Below are 21514 nucleotides of genomic sequence, written 5' to 3'. Positions count from 1 at the left end.
AAATAAACCTACCATTAAAATTATAGACTGATCATTTCTTTGTCAGTGGGCAAACGTACAAAATCAGCAGGGGATCAAATTCCTTTTTCCCTCACTGTATCGACAGTGAGAATCAATGGTGCTAGTCAAGAAAGAATTGAGGACTGGCCGCCTGGACATATATACTTGACTCTGTTTAGAACAATCTTAGCTAACGCCCCACACATACAAACCAATTATATATATTTATTTAGGATTTTGTTACTTTCTTTGCTTTTAGACCCACGAGGAAGGGGTGGTAACTGAAATGCTCTAATATGCTAAAACAGATGCTTTTTCCCGAACAATTCGATCATCATCTGTACAAATTGTACTGTAGACCTACGGGACTGTACTGCACTGTCGTCATCTTCAATTTTCTATGATTACAAATATCACTCAGACACTGGAGGAATACAATTTAATAAACATTCAAATAAATGTTTTTTGGCCGGTAAACATGATACAGACCATCTTCTGTCAATAAAAATATGTGTTTATTGACATAACATGGATACGATTAGCATACTTGAAATGTAACAAAAAACAATAAAAGTAATATTTTGTTATTCATTTGATCTTCAGGTAGTTCACATCTCAAACATAAAAACCTCCCTTGATCAGGAGTATAATAACACCGTAGCACATGGTGTTGAAAGCAGCTGAAATATCCATTGGCAATTCAGACACTGAATAATTTCTCTCATCTTTCATCATTATCTGGCTTACATACCCCATTGGGTAGCACTTTATAATAACGTGCCTGTCTGATTGTTATTATAAAGTGTTACCCCACATGGTAGAATTCTGCTATTCTACTCGATGTCACATACTCAACATGCCTGTGGTACATGTATGGTATTTGCTTTCACTATCCCTTTACAAACCTAAGTGTAATACATACACTTAAACAGCAAAAAAATGTCGAACAGTATTCATCACATTCAGGCCTGAACCATTGTACATCACATAATAACAATATATTAAAATGTAACTATTACATTATTTTAGCACTGTGTGATATTAAAACATTTAGAGAAATCACCTTAAATCACACTGTTTGCACAGCCAAATAACTTTATGTACAATTGATAGAAATGTTCCATTTTGGAAATCACTGAAATGAAAAGCACCACTATTCAGCTCCATATGTCATATGTAGCAGGTCTAAGCTAGTCTAACCAGACTCTTTTGAGTTTTGTATCTGTTCTCAGCTATGGGATTTTATGGGAGAATCTCAAATTTGATTTCTGGCCAGACGAGAGGAGCAAATTCCTCCGTTTGCCTATTAACAAATTGAAACTCTCCTACATACAGTGCATTCGGAAAGTGTTCAGACACTGACTTTTTCCACATTTTGTTTAAGTTACAGCCTTATTCTAAAATATATATTTTTTTAAATCCTCAATCTACACACAATACCCCACAATGACAAAGCAAAAACAGGTTTTTAGACATTTTTGCTAAAGTATTTCAAATTTAAACAGTAATATCTTATTTACATAAGAATTCAGACCCTTTGCTATGAGACTCGAAATTGAGCCCAGGTGCATCCTGTTTCCATTGGTCATCCTTGAGATGTTTCTACAACTTGGAGTCCACCTGTGGTAAATTCAAATGATTGGACATGATTTGGAAAGGCACACACGTGTCTATGTAAGGTCCCACAGTTGACAGTGCATGTCAGAGCAAAAACCAAGACATGAGTTTGAAGAACTTGTCTGTAGAGCTCAGAGACAGGATTATGTCGAGGCACATATCTGGGGAAAGGTACCAAAAGCATTCTGCAGCACTGAAGGTCCCCAAGAACAAAGTGGCCTACATCATTCTTAAATGGAAGAAGTTTGGAACCACCTAGACTCTTCCTAGAGCTGGCCGCCCGGCCAAACTGAACAATCCAGGCAGAAGGGCATTGGTCAGGGAGGTGACCAAGAACCTGATGGTCACTCTAAAAGCGCTCCAGAGCTCCTCTGTGGAGATGGCAGAACCTTCCAGAAGGACAACGATCTCTGCAGCACTCTACCAATCAGGCATTTATGGTAGAGTGGCCAGACGAAAGCCACTCCTCAGTAAAAGGCACATGACAGCCCGCTTGGAGTTTGCCAAAAAGCACCTAAAGAAACAAGATTCTCTGGTCTGATGAAACCAAGATTGAACTCTTTGGCTTGAATGCCAAGTGTCACGTCTGAAGGAAACCTGAAAATATCCCTACGGTGAATCATGGTGGTGGCAGCATCATCCTGTGGGGATGTTTTTCAGTGGCAGGGACTGGGAGACTAGAAAGGATCGAGGGAAAGATGAACGGAGCAAAGTACAGAGAGATCCTTGATAAAAAACCTGCTCCAGAGTGCTCAGGACCTCAGACTGGGGGGACGGTTCCCCTTCCAACAGGACAACTACCCTAAGCACACAGCCAAGACAACGCAGGAGTTGCTTCGGGACAAGTCTCTGAATGTATTTGAGTGTCCCAGCCAGAGCCCGGACTTGAACATCTCTAAGACCTGAAAATAGCTGTGCAGCGATGCTCCCCATCCAACCTGACAGAGCTTGAGAGGATCTGCAGAGAAGAATGGGAGAAACTCCCCAAATACAGGTGTGCCAAGTGTAAAGGGGTGCGTAACTGGTGGCAGGGAAGTCAAACGCAGGAGAGCAGAACTAGGTAGTAGCCGGAGCAGTTTAATCCAAAAACCAACGGCATAAAATTACAGCAGACTTTGGGTAGAAAATCCCAATGCGCACCAGTAAACAAGTGCAAAAGCACTTACAACAAACAATCCCACACAAAGACATGGGGGGAACAGAGGGTTAAATACACAACAAATAAAGAGGGAAATGGAAACCAGGTGTGTAGGAAAACAAGACAAAACAAATGGAAAACGAAAAGTGGATCGACTATGGCTAAAAGACCGTTGACGCCGAACGCCGCCCGAACAAGGAGAGGAAACAACTTCGGTGGAAGTAGTGACACCAAGCTTGTAACGTCATACCCAAGAAGGCTCGAGGCTGTAATCGCTGTCAAAGGTGCTTCAACAAAGTACTGAGTAAAGGGTCTGAATACTTATGTACATGTAATATTTACGTTTATTTTTTTCACATTTGCATAAATGTCTAAAAACCTGTTTTTGTCATTATGGGATATTACATGTAGATTGATGATGGAAAAAACTATTTAATCAGTTTTAGAATAAGTATGTAATGTAACAAAATGTGGAAAAAGTGAAGGGGTCTGAATACTTTCTGGATGCACTGTATGACTAACACTTTTCGGTTTCCAGGTAACGGAGGCGAGGCGCACAGAGGAGTTGAGGAGAGTACAGACATTGACCCACCCAATCTCCCACTTATTGCCCCACAACAGCATTTCCCTGATGGAGGTAAGCTGGAAGTTACTAGTGTAGAATTCTATTCATCCAGCAGATGCTGCTGTGGCACTGCTAAATCCTCAAGGAGAAAGAGGGTTCATCGAGGGACCACAGACCAATATCTTAGTTAGGGAATTACATTTGGACAGCCAGTGAGAAGAAATGGAGAAGCCTTTTCAAATATAATCTAATAAATCAAAACATTACAGTTCATAGTGACTGATCTATTTAGTGTACAATCAATCATTAGGTATCAAGTTAGAAATAGCGATATACCATTACTCTCAACATAAACAACAATTGAATAAGTTGATTCACTTATTGTCTCCACCATGTAAACAACAACTCACATTGAACACGAGCAGCTCATTGAAGTGCCGTAGAATAGTCAAAATTAATTATTTTCAGACTGGCTCAGAATCTATAGAGGAAAAACTATAGACCAATTTATTATACAAAAACAACCAAAAACGTTGAAAAACTGGTCGTCACAAATAGGACACTGTTTTGTTTTAAATCCTCTCATTTTATAAGACACAAGAAAGCTATATCCAAGTGGAAGGCAATGTACAGAAGTCAGAGTAAAAAAAAACCCATATATATAACAAAGAAATCAAATTCAGTTATTGACACAAAATGTTTTGGCCTTCACTTTATATACTATATTACAGTACGGATGCAGTTGACTTTGAAAACCCAAACTGCTCTGTACATTACAGATCTGACTACCACAAAATAAATGGTAAGAAATGGAAAACCCCAAATCCATAACAAATGTTACATCATATAATCTCCATAGGTATCAATTGCACTTTGAATTGTCCCCCCAATGCATTTAAAGCCCTTGCTCTATTGGTTTTCACTGTCAGTCTTTTTAGCTGCACTTCTCTGCAATGATCAATCTAGAGGAACCTTTCACGACAGGAGCTCTCCTGAAGAAACAGAGGAATATATCACTGGGAAGATTATGGCTACACAGAGAACATCAGACATCACAGCAACAACATGGCTGCCTCCTTGTGAATCTCTGTGCAGTTAAAAACCACAGACAGAACCTTTAGGATGCCTCATCCATCCACTGAGCTGTCAGATTCTAGACTCATCTTCATCACCAGATTCCCACTGGCTCTATATCTCACTACGTTGAGTTTTTAGGAATTCTCCTGTGGAACACTACGGACTGCCGTGCCTGGAACTGTTGCTTCCGCCGTCGCTTGCGCTGGTCCCAGTGGCAGAGCAGTATCATCTTGAAGGTGGTACGGAAGGTTTTGTTGCACAGGGCATAGCACATGGGGTTGACGGTACTGTTGACGTAGCATAGCCAGTATCCCAGTGCCCACAGAGCCTCGGGAATGCAGCCATTACAGAAGGTGTTGACCAGCACCATGATGTTGTAGGGTGTCCATGTGATGATGAAGGCAAACAGAATGGCGCTGAGGGTCTGTGCCGCCTTCTTCTCCTTTACCAGAGACATGCGCTTGCGCTTGGTGATCTGCGTCCGTGCCCTGGACGCAAATCTCTTGGCTAGAGCTGCCTCTCTGAAGGAGATCGGCATCGAGGGTGATTTGGTGGTGGTGGCAGGGGAGCCAGAGAGCGGCCCCACTCTGGTGGTCTGGATGGCAGGCATGGACTGGACTCTGGAGATCCGGGAGGGAAAGCGTTGTTGGTAGCTGTTGGTGTCTGTGTTGGCCCCATCAGGGGTGGTAGTAATGGTGGTGGTAGTGATGGTAGAGAGGCTGTCCCGACTGTCCTCCTCCCCCCTTAGGGGGTCCTCTTCTGAGGCTATGTCCAGGTCCTCGCAGGAGGTGAGGTGGGAATTGACGGCTGCCTTCAACCCCGGCAGGTTGAGCACTATGGAGAAGATGGCGTGGTCCTGGGGCATCATCCTTCTACCATTTCTCTCTTCATCCTCAGACGAGCCCGAGTGGTCCACTGACAGTCCAGCGTTGTTGTTGTTCCAGCTGTCACTGCTGCTGTGGTCGGCATCCCCATCTACGGGCCGGGCGCTGCCAGGCCTCCAGAAGCGCATCATGGGCCAACAGCGGAAGCGTGCAGCCAGCGCCTGGCTGGGGCTCTTCTTCTGGGAAACTTGGCTTAGCTCATAGCGGCTGCAGCTCCTGGCGCTCCCAGCCTGGTGGTGGACGAAGTGAGCCCTTTCTCCATCCCTGCCTCGGCTCCCTGAGCCCTGCAGGCCCGCCAGTTCCCGTGCGCGGTTCTGCGTCTCCCTGTAGATACGCCAGTAGAGCACACTCATAATAGTGACAGGCAAATAAAAGGCAGCAATAGCCGTGCAGAATGTAATGATGGGCTCTGAGAGGAACTGGATGTAGCACTTATCAAGGGGCACTGTGCGCTCCCCCACAAAGTACTGCCAGAATAGAATGGCTGGGGCCCACAGGACCAGGGACACGAACCAGGCCAGGCCGATCATCAAGCCAGCTCGCCGTGTGGTCCGCTTGGCCCTGTAGGTGAGGGGCCGGGTGATGGAGAAGTAGCGATCAAAGCTGATGACCAGCAGGTTCATGACGGATGCGTTGCTGGCCACATAGTCAATAGCCAGCCACAGATCACAGGCCCAGTTGCCTAGCGCCCATTGGCCCATGATGATATAGGTGGTGTAAAGGTTCATGGAGATGACCCCGATGATGAGATCAGCCACGGCCAGGCTGAGCAGGAAGTAGTTGTTGACAGTCTTGAGCTGTCGGTTTACCTTGAAGGATACCACTACCAGGATGTTGCCGATTATGGTGACCAGGGACAGGAGGCCGGTGAAAAAGACAATGAGGACCACCTGCCACACTGTGTGACCCCCAAGAGGGTCATAGGTCAGAGAGGTCACTGTCTCGTTGTGCGAGCCTGTAAAATTTAAGAGGCCACTGATGGAGTCATTGTCATCGGGGCTGGTTAGCTCTTGCCAGATGTCCTTGTGGAGAACGTTGGTGTCTGGGTCGTCAATGCCCATTCCTGGGGAGCTGACGGTCAGGTAGAAGCCAGGGTCTGTGCTGTTGGAGCTCATTATGAAGTCCTGGCATATTCTGAGGAGAACACAGATAGAGAGATTACTACACTCTATTGTACTGAGAAGAGTCGCTCCAGTAGGTGATGCTAACAGCACATTTTTGCTCAGTTTAAAATAGAAAAATTAAGTTTACTGCAAGTAGACTGGCAGTTAAGGTGTTTACAGTTTACCCACTTTTCTAGTCAAACTATCTTGTTTGTAAACAATTTGTGTTTAACCTTTGCAGGTAAATGCATTGAAATGAACATTTTTCCCAGTTACACTATACAAGCAATAATCCATTTTGACACATTCATCTTGACAATTTTTTGTTGGAGGGTCCATTACAAAAACATATTCCTGTGATGACATCTTGCAAATTGCCAAGACAGCAGCGCAGCACAACATGTCATTCTGTGATGCATCCGGAGCCTCAATCTGATTGTAAGGAGCATATTTAAAAACACAATTACACTAATGCTGTAAACAACACCAAGGCTTGGAAACGTCTCCTGTCAGACTACTGGTGTGACTTAGCATGCAGGTGGTGGCGATTATGTAAATTCAGCTCCTGTGTCTCAGTGAAATAAATCACAGTCCCATCCGACCTGAATTCATGGCCTGTCTGTTAATCTCACTGATAGGTTACAGAATAGAACATTACTGGCTCTTGCCCAAGGACAGTCGTGGCCAGCGAGTGTTAGAAGAGATACCTATCCGGCCCAGACAGAATAATACAAGCCCACACATACATGCATACATAATACAGGGAAATACAGAGAAACATTTCAATTCTATTTCAAGAGATATTAAAAGATAATGCGAATTTGACCTTCACAAGCCTAATAAAAAAGTTACAATTATAGTCAAAGAGTGAGGCAAGCAAACAGCCTCCAAACTAAAGTTTACTACAACAAACTTTCTGCTTGATGTAACTTTTGGAAAGAAATGAGCAGAGACAAGGAGGCTGAAGTGGAGAGAGGAGGAGACGAGAGGCTAAAATCGCCTTACAATGCCAAGGACTGAATCTAAGTGAGAATGAAGTTATTAGCTAGCTAGAGCACTCTGCTCTCCATCACATTATGTGCTCACACTCTCACAACAATGTCTACATCTGGGTCTCTTGGGCAAACCAAGTACGGGCTTGAAGAGAGCGTCTGAATATCCCTGTCTCTGTGTCTGAAAACACAGAGCTCTTTCTTTTCCCCAGGATGTTTGCTAATTGGATTCTACTGCTGTGATGGCCCACTGGATATGAAACCATTGAGGAGAGTTCTTCGTTTGGCAGGCAGACATCCTGATGGTGTAACTATAAATACCATTTCTATAAGAAATTGCCAAATTATATAGGCTGGGGGAGTGATGGAAATAGTTTAACGTTTAAATGTGAACTATTTTCATGCCATACTAAAATGGTACCCATTACAATTCAAAATCTCACTATGAGTTGTTTAACTCTGTATAGAACTTTCTCTGTTGTCTGTGTTCAAAGCTTTGTATGTTGGCCTTTCAGCCAACCTGGTCTCAGAGCATTTCCTATTATTCTGGACGTAAATCCGAGACACTCCATTTAGAATGATACTGTATGTTATGTTTGGTATGGTTACAAAAGACAGATGGTTACTTAAAGCAACGAGAACATCTAGCAACTCAATGGTTGCGAGTTCGAATCTCATCACATACAGCGTTAGCATTTTAGCTAATTAACTACTTACTACTTTTTAGCTACTTTGCATCTACTTAGCCTATTAGCTAATCCTTCCCCTAAACCTACACATAATGTAACCCTTTTAGCTAACCCTTCCCCTAACCCCTGGCCTAGCTAACGTTAGCGAGCTAGTTAATGTTAGCCACCTAGCCAGAATTTGTAACCTATCATAAATTTAGCAAATTTGTAACATATTGTATGTTTTGCTAATTCGTAACATATAATAGGAATTGTAATTCATAACATATCATACAAAATGGGTGATGGACATCCACAAACTAATGCATACCATGCAAAATGTTACATATCACTAAATGGAGTGTCTCGGATAGGGTTGTGGCGGCCATGAAATGTTGTTAGCCAGTGATTGTTAAGCAAATAACCAGTCTCACAGTAATTGACCATAAATGAACATAAACACATTTACTATCTCCTGGCTTCCAAGCATAGCCTACAGGCCACTGATGCAGACCTTTGGAACATCTACATTTTAGTATAATACTGTAATAAATCCTTTGAATATAGCCTACACCATCACAATAAATCCATTATTTATTTTAGACAGGTCTAATGAAATTAAGAAAATGTAGTCTATTTTAGAAGAACAGAATAGCATACTCTGAGTTGTCCTTATGTTAGGCTCTTATCTGGCTATGCCATAATGTCTCTGGGCTAAACTAGTTCATTTAGCAGACAATATTTGCTTAGAATTGCATGGCGTTATTTTATATTGTTTTATAGTATGAAGAATACAATTGAACAAAGCTGAATAAAATAGAAAGGATATTTTCTCCAAACGATTTGAGGGAGTGTGCACACATGCGGCTATTCTGTGTTGAGTGGTTAACAAAGAAACAGGTACTCCTATATGCTTAATTTAGAGTTATTTAAGTAGTTGTGATACAAATGTTGGGCTATATGTTTTGATTTTTAATACATTCTAAGGCTGCATGATGCGACTAATGATGATTTGAAAAAAGTCACATGAAAGGCATGAGCTCTGCTTTGTTTTTTTTGTGCAGGCTGTACACACTTCATCAGTCTCTCATTCACAATTTGACAAGCACTTGATAATGCCTCGAATTTCCCGGCTGCATCCCCTTCGTGTGGCCGTAATGCCCCCTAAAAAAAATCTTGTCTTTTGCGGCCAGTGGCCGATGTGCCGTTGGCCTGAATATAATAATTATAATTCCCTTCTCCCGGCTGTGTGCCGAAGCACCTCTCACTCACATGGCTCTCCGTCACGTGATCACGTCTTTCTCATAGGCTACAAGTGAAGACAGACACATCGGGGAGGCAACTGCACGTGTCTATCCAATTCCAAGGCACATATTGAAGATATTGGAAGAACTGTGCACATTTACTTTTCAGCCAACAAGATAAGTTGGTCTAAAGAACAGAAAAAGTACTAGCCTATGTCAATCTACTGTTCCCCATAGTACAAAAGTTTACCTATTCTATTCTCTGCGAGAAATAAATATTCCAAACATAGTCTGGGACATTTGTGGGATGCGATAGATCCCAAATGAATACAACCACTAGCATAAAAAATAGTTTTAAGCAATGATCCTGACGCAACAGATGAGAATGCTATTGTAAAATCTTTATAGCAGGAAAACACCATTCTCAAAAGTGACCACAAATGCGATTATGCAGCGAATTATTTTTTTTTATAAAAGGTGCACATTTTATGGTGAAAATGATCTTCCCCAAACTTGAAACTCACATGATGCCTATGTATGACAGCTAGGCTTTACACCCATTTTAAAGGAGATTAACTTCCTTCATTTTAAGAAATGATTTGTCCACTTTAGTTGTGATACAAACCACCTTGGGGCGGCAGGTAGCCTAGTGGTTAGAGCGTTGGACTAATAACCGAAAGGTTGCAAGATCAAATCCCCAAGGTAAAAATCAGTCGTTCTGCCCCTGAACAAGGCAGTTAACCCACTGTTCCTAGGCCGTCATTGAAAATAAGAATTTGTTCCTAACTGACTTGCCTAGTTAAATAATAAAAATATCATTATCAAAACATATAGGCCTATGGTCTAGGCTACATGAGGTGTGTGACTGATTTGAAAAAGTATATTACAAGTGGTAATATATCATTCAGTGAGTGATAGGCTAATATTGTCACCCATCACACTATTTATATAATCATTTCTTTAGATATACAAAATAAATTATGTATGCCATTTCTTTTTTGGAATCGACCATTATCCTGCACCTGTCTCTAAAAAACACATGTCATCTATGCATTTAAATAGCGAATGCAGGATGCTTTTCCCATGGTTCATTTTCATGCCAGCCAGGTAGGCTATACTCCTGTTGTAAATATAAGCAATATGCTTAATATTAGGAAAGTTGAGAAATAAATATAGTAGGCCTAGCCTACAGAAAGCTGATGGGATCCCCCTCTTTTTAATAGAGTCCATCACTCTGTTTTTCACGTATTTGCAAAGCCTATAGAATTGTTGCGCAACATGAACTCATGGGTTCTCACAAATTATTTTGATTCGATTTTTGATTACATTTGCATTAATATCAGAGTGATTAGAGGGACAATAGTCCTGAGTACCAGACAGTTAGCAAGTTTGGTAGGCTACTAATGACCATCAGCAGCATCAGAGCTTGGAGAAGTCTAATTACCATGACTAAAAGGTCACATGGAATTTGACTGCTGTCATGACTCGTGAACGCCGGTGTGGCGGTAATAAGGTCACCATACTAGTCTCGGATTTATGTACAGAATAATACAAAATGCTCTGAGACCAGGTTATCTCAGCTGCTACCCTGAGCCAGACTAGGTGAGGGGCACTAGAGGTGAATTGGCACCAGTGGGAACACCTGTCCCCCTCAGCAGCACCCCCTGGAGGTCCTCCTTTTATCCCAGGCCTCGCACTTGTCAGAACTCCAAACATCCCACAGTACACTGCTGCTATACCCCAATGGCCTGAGCTGCACAAGGGAAAGGAGAGTAACATGCGCTCACACACACACACATACGACACACACACACACACACACACACACACCATACCTGCCCCACTAGCTCTCAAACACACACATCAAGATAAAAACAAAGAAGAAAGTCTTTACCTCAAACAACGCACGTAATTGTTCACAAAGTGAATTCCGCTGAATATGTGAAAAGATAAGCTGTCACTAATGATGGCTAAACATCTTTAAATTGGCAAAAGTCCTGAGAGAGAAAATGTGTCTCTGTGAAGATTACAGATTGAGCATTAGGAAATTAGCTTTCATCTTAAACTTCTCATTAAAAAGTCAAAACACAAACAACGAGAAGGAGAAAGATAGGAGAGGAGAAGTGGAAGAGAGAGGGATACAAAGAGAGAGAGAGGAGAAGTGGAAGAGAGAGGGATACAAAGAGAGAGAGAGGAGAAGTGGAAGAGAGAGTGATACAAAGAGAGAGAGAGGAGAAGTGGAAGAGAGAGGGATACAAAGAGAGAGAGTCACAATCTCCCTGGGGATTGTGACTCCCTGGGGCTACTGTACCATGCTCACAGGAGGTGGTTGATCTAAGCCAGAGTCCCAAGGGAATTATTCCTACTTTAACCTGACAAGTGACAACCACCACACCAAACAATTACCCCATGGGGTCAGAGATACAGACCCCCAAATGTCAGAATTTGAAAGTGTGATACAACACAGGGACACTTAATAACAGTGATGAGAAAACTGTTGTATTTTTGTCACACAACAAATCTTTACTCAACAAAAGAGCTGAGGAGAGGAGAATATGGTATTTTCCACTGAAATGTACTTCTATCAAGCATTTGGTAGACAAGGAGCACTGGAGGAAAACGATAACTTGTTTTTCTGTCATGGTCAGTTAGAACTCTGCTATAACTCAGGTATGGTGAAGTGCTCAAGCGGGGTGGCTATTTTTAAAGGGGAAATCTGCAGTTCAAACAACAACAAAATGCATCCCTCCTGTTTGGTGAACAGCTAAGGGATGGGGCTGGAGAAATGTAACCACTGTCAAATCCATAGATAGAGCAATGGATGCAAGGACTGACCATCCATGACATCAAACTCAAAGTTTTAGCCATTGTACCTGTGTTTACAGTTACGTTGTTTACGAACAATTAAGTAAAACAAGCTCATATTTTGGGTTCTGATGGAGAATGACAGTTGAACTAATCTTATGAGGCATTTGTAGTTACATTATTCAAGAATCAATGGTTATTCATAAAACAATCCTAAATGGATGTACCAATCGCAGAATGCTCTTTTAAATAGCTGCGGCTATGAACTGTCTCCAGGTATGTATTTTTGGAGAAAGAAAAATGAGAATGGACTCTACCTACATGTGTATTTATCCTACTGTTTTTATCAAACAAATGTCAATTTTTTTCCACATCCTTACACAACCTGTTATTTGACATTTTGAAGCATTAAGTCAAAAATCCAATAACCTTTTTTTTGACTGCCCAATGGATGAATCTGGCCCATTTCTGTTTTTATCATCAGAAAAGCATCCAGACCGGAGATTGAACACCACAACATAGGACACAAAACATTACTTGAATTATTATTTTTTTTAAAGACACTGCAGAAAAATGAAAAAAATTAAAATATGATAATGACTAAATCATGTTTATGGGGGAATTTACCTTGCACCACCAAAGCATAACACCTGCCTACATGGGTGATGTGCAGCAGGTTTTTTGTACTTCAAAGCGTAGAACATTACAGATGCTGCAGGGAGAAATGATGGCACCATTTCAAACCATGAACCAGATATGACATACAAATTGCACTAAACTACATAGCAGATTATAATAATAAACCTTGATTGAAATTGCCTTGAATTCCAACTATGACTATACCAGCCCAAGGCGCACGTTTCCACATACAGTACTAAATACGAGCTGGTCTTGACAGAGTGAGACATGAGCTGAGTGGGCAGTACAACTAATCCTGCCAGTGTGAATAAGCACTAATCAGTCCTCTACTACTAATGAATTCTGGAGCATGTCATAGATACACTACCGTTCAAAAGTTTGTGGACACAAAGAAATGTCAGTTTTTTAAAAAGAAAATACAATTTTTTGTCCATTAAAATAACATCAAATTGATCAGAAATACAGTGTAGACAATAATATTCAAGGGGGACGATTGCATTGTCTTACTAAACGTTTCGGAAGATGAGGCTTCCCATGGGCGCCCGCGTCATAGTAGTAATGGCCCTCCCCCTATGACCAACTTTCCAAGCCTCTCTTTCGGTCAGTTTCTACCGGAGAAGACTCAAACCACTTTGTAAAGACTGTTGACATCTAGTGGAGCCTTAGGAAGTGCTCAATGAATCCTCACGGTGTGTTTCATAGGCAAAGTGTTGAAGGTGATTCCACAAATCAGATTTCCACTTCCTGTTAGGATCTGTCTCGGGGTTTTGACTGCCATATGAGTTCTGTTATACTCACAGACACCATTCAAACCATTTTAGAAACTTTAGAGTGTTTTCTATCCAAATCTACTAATTATATGCATATCCTAGCTTCTGAGTTTGAGTAGGAGGCCGTTTAAAATGGGCACATATTTTTTCCAAATTCGGTGTAGCGCCCCCTATCCTTTAGGAGCTATAAGAAGCAATAAAACTGGCCTTCTTTAGACTAGTTGTGTATCTGGAGCATCAGCATCTGTGGGTTTGATTACAGGCTCAAAATGGCCAGAAACAAAGACCTTTCTTCTGAAACTTGTCAGTCTTTTCTTGTTCTGAGAAATGAAGGCTATTCCATATGAGAAATTGCCAAGAAACTGTAGATCTCGTACAACACTGTGTACTACTCCCTTCACAGAACAGCGCAAACTGTCTCTAACCAGAATAGAAAGAGGAGTGTGAGGCTCCGGTGCACAACTGAGCAAGAGGACAAGTACGTTAGAGTGTCTAATTTGAGAAACAGAAGCCTCACAAGTCCTCAACTGGCAGCTTCATTAAATAGTACTCTCAAAACACCAGTCTCAACATCAACAGTGAAGAGGCGACTCCGGGATGCTGGCCTTCTAGGCAAACTTTTGAAAAGTAGTGCATGTACAATCATGGTATTGATCAGAGCGCTTAGCTGTACACAGAAATGGGCAGTATTTCTGTTACATGTATTTGAAACATGGATTTGAAATACTTGAGTATTTTGTCATTTGTATTACACAGGGCTGAACTACACTCCAATGTATTTTGTAACAAGATACTTTTGAGAGCTGTAATTTGTATTTTCAAAATGCAAAACATTTTTTATAATATTTTTTACAGCGGTTCACGATTTTGGTGGTCCCCTTTCACCCTGCATTGGTATCTGAAGTCTGATGGCACTATGGTATGATAAGAGCATCTGCTCAATTACAGTGCCGTCAGAAAGTATTCAAACCCCTTGACTTACTTCACATTTTTTGTTGTGTTAGCCTGAATTCAAAGTGAATTAAATAGATTTTTGTCTCTCATCCTTCTCCACACTATACCCCATAATGATAAAGGGAAAACATGTTTTTATAAATCTTTGCAAATGTATTGAAGGTACTGGAACTAAATATAAATGTGTATGTAAAAATTGCAAAGCATGCAGAGTATTATTTTAACGTAGCAGCTTAGGAGAATTAACGTAGCAGCTTAGGAGAATTAACGTAGCAGGTTAGGAGAATTCGGTTAAGCTGTATCCCATCTACTGTAGATATGTGCCCGAAATAAGGCCAATAATAATACATTTGTCATTAAGCAGACACTTTGATCCAGAGTGATTTACAGTCAACTAGTGCATTCAACTAGATAAACAACAACATATCACAGTCATAGCAAGTAACCGTTACTGATAATGTTGTTTCTGTTCGGGCTGGCTACTTGCAAATGATATTTCAATTTTGATACATTGATCTTTATGGTATTTGGTAATTTTATTTTGTACTGTTAGCCCATCCGTGGCTGTATACATAACCAATGGCCAGACTGACATATACCAGACCTGGGTTCAAATACATGTGTATGTATTTGAGTATCTGGTACTTAAAATACTTTTTTGTTTGTATTTGAGTATTTTTTTTATTTTTCAGTACACTATAATTAATCTGGCTAACCTTGTTTGTGCTCTTTTATTATGATAGGCAGTGAGGAGAGCACTTTTTATTGAGGCATCTTTAGTAGCGACTCAAAGTACTACAAGTAAAAGTACAAAGTCTCTCTCTGGAATGCTTACATTGGCATCATTACTTATAAACAGGAACATTGAAGTCAACTAGAGCTCAATGAGATACAATAACGATATCAGGAAAGGAATTCATATGTGCTTGTCTATCCTCTATGCCAGGGATTAGCTGTATACCAGATCATTCTGTAAGCCAGGGTACTGTTATATATCAGAGGGGGAGAAGAGGCTTCTGGAGGCTTCTGATAGGAGGCCATACAAGTTAAAAGTATCAATTTCCTAAGAGAGATAATTGGTTAGTTCACTTTCAATACTCAGACACACAGCAAGGACAATTGTGTCAAAGTGTTCTCTCATGCACCTTGCTCTTTTTTAAAATGTATTTTTACCATATTGCAAACCTTTTTTTATTCACATTTTGACTTTCCCTAAACAACCAAGAAAGGTGTCTCTTATCAATAACAAGATACTACATTTTACATTTACATTTTAGTCATTTAGCAGACGCTCTTATCCAGAGCGACTTACAGTAGTGAATGCATACATTTCATACATTTTTTTCTGTGCTGGCCCCCCAGTCAGTCTTCAAGGGGGGGAATCCAAGAGGGGGAAAAGGATGTTGTTCCGTTTTTGACAGCTGCCAAAGGAACATGTGATTTCACACATCCTGACCTCCGTGGAGGGTCTCAGTTTCTGACAGCCTCTCTAATAAGCCTGGTGGAATCCACAAAGCCTCCCGCGCCAGGCTCAGTCAGGGATCTATCAAATTCAAGGCTAGGCACTTCACTGACACTACAGCACACACAGTGTACTAGATATTAAGCCTGCTATCTACGTATGAAGGGGAGGAAAAAAATGTTATCAATTAATTATTATGAACAATAAAGTCAGGACCTATGGGGTGTAAAGTGTACAGAATAAAATGTGATCTAGCTTGTAGATTTATAGACTACCTCTAGCTGTACTGTGTATCGTATCTGTCCATTCTAAAAAGCTCTCAGTACACTCTAAATTACATAATCCCTTGTTAAGATGTTTTCTCAAAATGTACATTCAACCCCTCTCACAATAAAGTGTGAGATTCTCTACACATTTCCGTTTCAACGATACACTATCACGACCCATCCTTAAAAGGCAGTGTGGCCAGTTGCCTATTGAACAGACACTCAAGGGAGAGAAAAAACACAGTCAAATGTAAACACGCCTTTTAGCGCGAGGAAAGATTTCTTTAAATGTGAGCTTGGAATCTGCTCAAGAAACGTATGAGTGATCACACCCCATGTACAGAGAGCGTAACTCTTCTCAACAACACGTTATTGTGTTTATGTGAGAAAAGAGGTATGGATCCCTCTTCAGGGTCTAGAACAGGCAGCCCATTTCTCTGTGAAGTGGTGGAGACCATGACTACAAGAGCTTTACTGTATACTATGTCTTGCTCTCTCTCTCTCCCCCCTCTCTATACACACACAATTGTTCACCCCAGCTTAAACACAGCAGAGGACACAGAGTCAACAGACCAAATACTAGGACGTCCTGGTGAAAATAATCTATATATAAAAGCTCCATTGAACAGAGTGTGTTGTCCGTGGAAACTTGGCTGGAATACAAATATTTCTAAAGGTTTTAAGTAAGGCTTGTACAGAATGTTAAGAGATGGCTATTGGATTACAATAGCAATGTTGTTGATGTTTTTAGGACTTATGGGGCTCTATTTTTGTCTAGCATTGTCAAACGCACTCTCATTGGTAATTTCGATTTGTAAAAGCCAGCGCTCTGCTATTATTCAACACTTGCACCACGGTTAGTAATTAAACTGTCTAACATCAGCTTGATTGCTCTGAGGTGGGAGGGGTGGAAATATTTGAGGTGTGTCCTGAAAAGTGTGAGCCAAAGTGCCAATTTCTGGATTTATTTAAGACCCACCAAAAGCTGGTGTTAGCGGTAGGCCTAAGGCAGGTGGTTATCGCATCAATTTTGCCAACAGAGGTACTCCGTAGCCTATCACCAATGTTTAATAAAATATCACCTTTGGGAGCAGAAAAACCATCAACAGACGTTCCCCTTTTCTTCTTTTCATTGGATGTGCCTTCAGAAAGTATTCACACCCTGTCACGCCTACTCCTGCTCCCTCCCTCCGGTGCTCAACGTTGCTGGTCTACTACCACCGGTCCTGGCTTCATTATTATGCACACCTGTTCCCCTTTATTACGCACACCTGGTCGTCATTCCCTCCTTGATTACTCCCACTTTATTTAGCCCTCAGTTGTCTTCAGTCACTTGGCGTTATTGTTTTCTCATGTTCAGCATGCTTCTCATGTTTGTTCATCTGTATTGGTTCTTTGTTAAATTCATCTTCTGCACCTGTTCTCTGACTCCCGGCGTATACGTGACACACCCCTTGACTTTTTTTAAAGCCTGAATTTAAAATGAATTACATTGAGATTGTGTCACTGGCCTACACACAATACCCCATCATGTCGAAGTTGAAATACATTAAGACATTTTTACAAATTAATGAAAAGTGAAATTCTGAAATGTCTTAAGTCAATAAGTAATCAACCCTTTGTTATGGTAAGCCTAAATAAGTTCAGGAGTAAAAATGTGCTTAACAAGTTCCATAATAAGTAGCATGGATTCACCCTGTGTGCAATAATAGTATTTAACATGATTTTGAATGATTACCTCTTCTCTGTACCTCAGACATACAATTAACTGTCGAGCAGTGAATTTGGAACACAGATTCAACCACAAAGACCAGGGAGGTTTTCCAATGCCTCAAAGAGAACGGCACATTGAATATACACATGGTAAAGTTATTAATAACCAGCTAAGGGATTTCATCATGAAGCCAATGTTGACTTTAGAACAGTTACAGAGTTTAATGGCTGTGATTGGAGAAAACTGAGGATGGATCAACAACATTTTAGTTAGAGTGCATTCGGAAACTATTCAGACCCCTTGACTTGTTCTGCATTCTGTTACGTTACAGCCTTATTCTAAAATGAATTAAAGTACCCCGCCCCCCCTCAATCTACACACATACCCCATAATGACAAAGCAAAAACAGGTTTTTAGAAATGTGTGCAAATTTATAAAAAAAAACAAAAAACTGAAATATCATGTTTACATAAGTATTCAGACCCTTTACTCAGTACTTTGTTGAAGTATCTTTGACATCGATTACAGCCTCGATTCTTCTTGGTATGACACACCAGTATTTGGGGAGTTTCTTCCATTCTTCTATGCAGATCCTCTCAAGCTCTGTCAGGTTGGATGGGGAATGTCGCTGCACAGATATTTTCAGATCTCTCCAGAGATGTTTGATCGGGTTAAATTGCTCCAGAGCAAACTTGATGATTGAGTTGGAGGCGTGCAAGGCCGCGCAGTCATGGGTGAACAGGGAGTACAGGAAGGTGCTGAGCAAACTTGTGGGGCCCCAGTGCTGAGGATCAGCGAAGTGGAGATGTTGTTTCATACCTTCACCACCTGGGTGGTGGCCCGACAGAAAGTCCAGGACGCAATTGCACAGGGCAGGTTTGAGACACAGGACCTCAAGCTTAATAATGACCTTGGAGGGTACGATGGTGTTGAATGCTGAGCTGTAGTCGATGAAAAGCATTCTTACATAGGTATTCCTCATGTCCAGATGGGATAGAGCAGTGTGCCATGTGATGGTGATTGCATCGTCTGTGGACCTATTGGGGCGGTATGCAAATTGAAGTGGGTCTAGGGTGGCAGGTAAGGTGGAGGTGATATGATCTTTGACGAGTCTCTCAGAGCACTTCATGATGACAGAAGTGAGTGCTACGGGTGATAGTCATTTAGTTCAGTTATCTTTGCCTTCTGGGTACAGGAACAATGGTGGCCATCTTGTGGGGACAGCAGACTGGGATGGGGAGAGATTGAATATGTCCGTAAACATATCAACCAGCTGGTCTGCGCATAATCTGAGGACGCGGCTAGGGATGCCGTCTGGGCTGGCAGCCTTGCGAGGGTTAAAACGTTTAAATGTCTTACTCACGTCGGCCACGGAGAAGGCGAGGGGTGGCCCGCAGTCCTTGGTAGCGGGCCGCATCCGTGGCACTGTATTTTCCTCAAAGCGGGCAAAGAAGGTGTTTAGTTTGTCTGGAAAGTGTCCGTGACGGTGTCTGTGACGTGGCTGGTATTCTTTTTGTAGTCCGTAATTGCCTGTAGACCCTGTCACAAAAACCTTTTCAGGACCCTGTCTTTCAAAGATAATTCGTAAAATGAACCATAAACAATAAACAATTTTGCGAATACCGCGATCTATCTACGGTTTCTGGTTCGGGTAGGTTTTAATAGTCACAGTGGTGTCATGACGTTGGCCTGTGGGTAAGGTTTATGACCCCCCCATAAATACCTTTCTCCCTTCCCCTCTCTTTCTGACCCTACTGAAGGACTGCTGTCCTGAAGGACTGCTGTCCTGTTAAATATAGAGAGTCTGGGAACATCAAACAAATGGGGAAAGCAACCATATTTTGGTAATAAAACCAGTTGGAAATATGCTTTGGAACGTAATGAGTATGGATGTCAGTTCGGTTGTCATCTGAGACATTATGACTGATGACAGGACGACATAAACTGTACCTGGGAAAGTATACACCCTCTAGTTATCAGAGTCACATGGAATTGTTATGCAATTGAAATGTTTGATATTGAAATTGTTTGTTAGGAGATTAAATGTAATTTTAGCTTCCAAATGAGAGAATTGGGTTTTCATAAGGAAAGTGCCCTGCTTCATCAGTGGCCCACCCCTGTGAAGAGACAGGGGTTATAAACGATGAAACACATCCTTCCCCCTCTCCACTATATAAGCCTTTGACGAAAAGATAACCACATGTTCCAGTACGTGAGGTCTGCAGCCTCTACGTTAGAAGGACACACGTCAAGTACAGAACTAAGCCAACCTCGGCGTGAGCTTTGGTGGCGAATGGTATGAGCTTATTCACTACAGAAGTGATACTTCCTAGCCGTTGAGTTAGCAGCGGCCACTGTAGACGTGGGCTAGGAAAGGACGGATCCAGTCTAACAAACAGATGAAGATACCACCACGTATCCAATTTACCACCAGAGACATTCTTCCGAGGACAGGAAGATCTGTTGGCCAACCCGGCCAGCATCTATGACCAATCTACCGAAGCGCAGCTCAGAGTAAATATTTATTGCATTTTCCTTTTCCAAATGGGCGGTAATTTAGAATGCATAAGATACTGTATTTACGATAGCATAGCTGCTGTTTCTCTGTTCCTAAGTCTTCCCGCTCTTTCATTCAAGCCCAACCCCCTTTCCTTTGTGTAACCAGCCGTCATATCTGTTCCGTCCACCGGGACGTTTTCTGTATGACATCATTTGTATTCTGTGTATTTGTAATTCTGTGTGATTAGTTTAGGTATTTAGTAAATAAATAATTAAACCCAATTTTGTATTGCTGATTCAACTTGTTAGCCAGGGTTCGTGAAGATAGCCAAGAATTTACAACTTTCATTATGAGACTGAAAATAAGATAAGGGTTAATATTGACTGCTATCGATGTAAAATATTACTAAGTATTTTAAGAGTTTATTCAGAAGATAACGGCTCTATAAACGTTCTTCCGTGGTGCCCCGACTTTCTAGTTAATTACATTTACATGATTAGCTTAATCAGGTAATATCAATTACAGAGAAAGAATTTTATACGTTAGCATGTCATATCACTTAATCCGGCATAGCCAAAGACACGACAGTGGGTACAACATCTGCAATGCACTTCCTTATAAACTCACTCACGGAATCAGCGTATAAATCGATGGTATTCTCTGAGGCTGCCTGGAACATTTCCCAATGCGCGTGATCAACACAATGTTGAAGCGTGGATTCCGATTGGTCAGACCAGTATTGAATAGTTCTAGTAATGGGTACATCGTGTTTGAGTTTGTGCCTATAGGGTGGTAGGAGCAAAATGGAGTCGTGGTTGGATTTGCAAAAGGGAGGGCGGGGGAGGGCCTTGTATGCATCACGGAAATTAGAGTAGCAGTGATCCAGTGTATTGCCTGCATGAGTGCTACAGCTACTGCATGAGTGCTATGCTGATAGAATTTGTTCTCAAAATTACTTAGTTAAAATCCCCAGCTACAATCAATGCAGATTCAGGACATATGGTTTCCATTTTGCATAGAGTCCAGTGAATTTCCTTGAGGGCCGTCGTGGCATCGGCTTGAGGAGGGATATACACGGCTGTGTAATAACTGACTCAGGCGATAATAATTATCTTG

General features: G+C 41.5%; 1 protein-coding gene across 1 annotated transcript in view; it reads right to left on the bottom strand.

Moving 5' to 3' along the window:
* Positions 1 to 4411: 4411 nt before the first annotated feature.
* Positions 4412 to 21514, bottom strand: part of LOC115152673 (muscarinic acetylcholine receptor M3-like) — a 66786-nt gene continuing 49683 nt past the window's right edge. The window contains exon 4 of the mRNA XM_029697414.1: positions 4412 to 6415. Within this exon, the coding sequence (XP_029553274.1) occupies positions 4519 to 6415 (1897 nt within the window). The 3' untranslated portion in view covers positions 4412 to 4518. The remainder of the gene's footprint in view (positions 6416 to 21514) is intronic.

This window comes from Salmo trutta, chromosome 18 (genome assembly GCF_901001165.1).
Source record: "Salmo trutta chromosome 18, fSalTru1.1, whole genome shotgun sequence".
Lineage (NCBI taxonomy): Eukaryota > Metazoa > Chordata > Actinopteri > Salmoniformes > Salmonidae > Salmo > Salmo trutta.
This window is presented reverse-complemented; position numbering and strand designations above follow the sequence as displayed.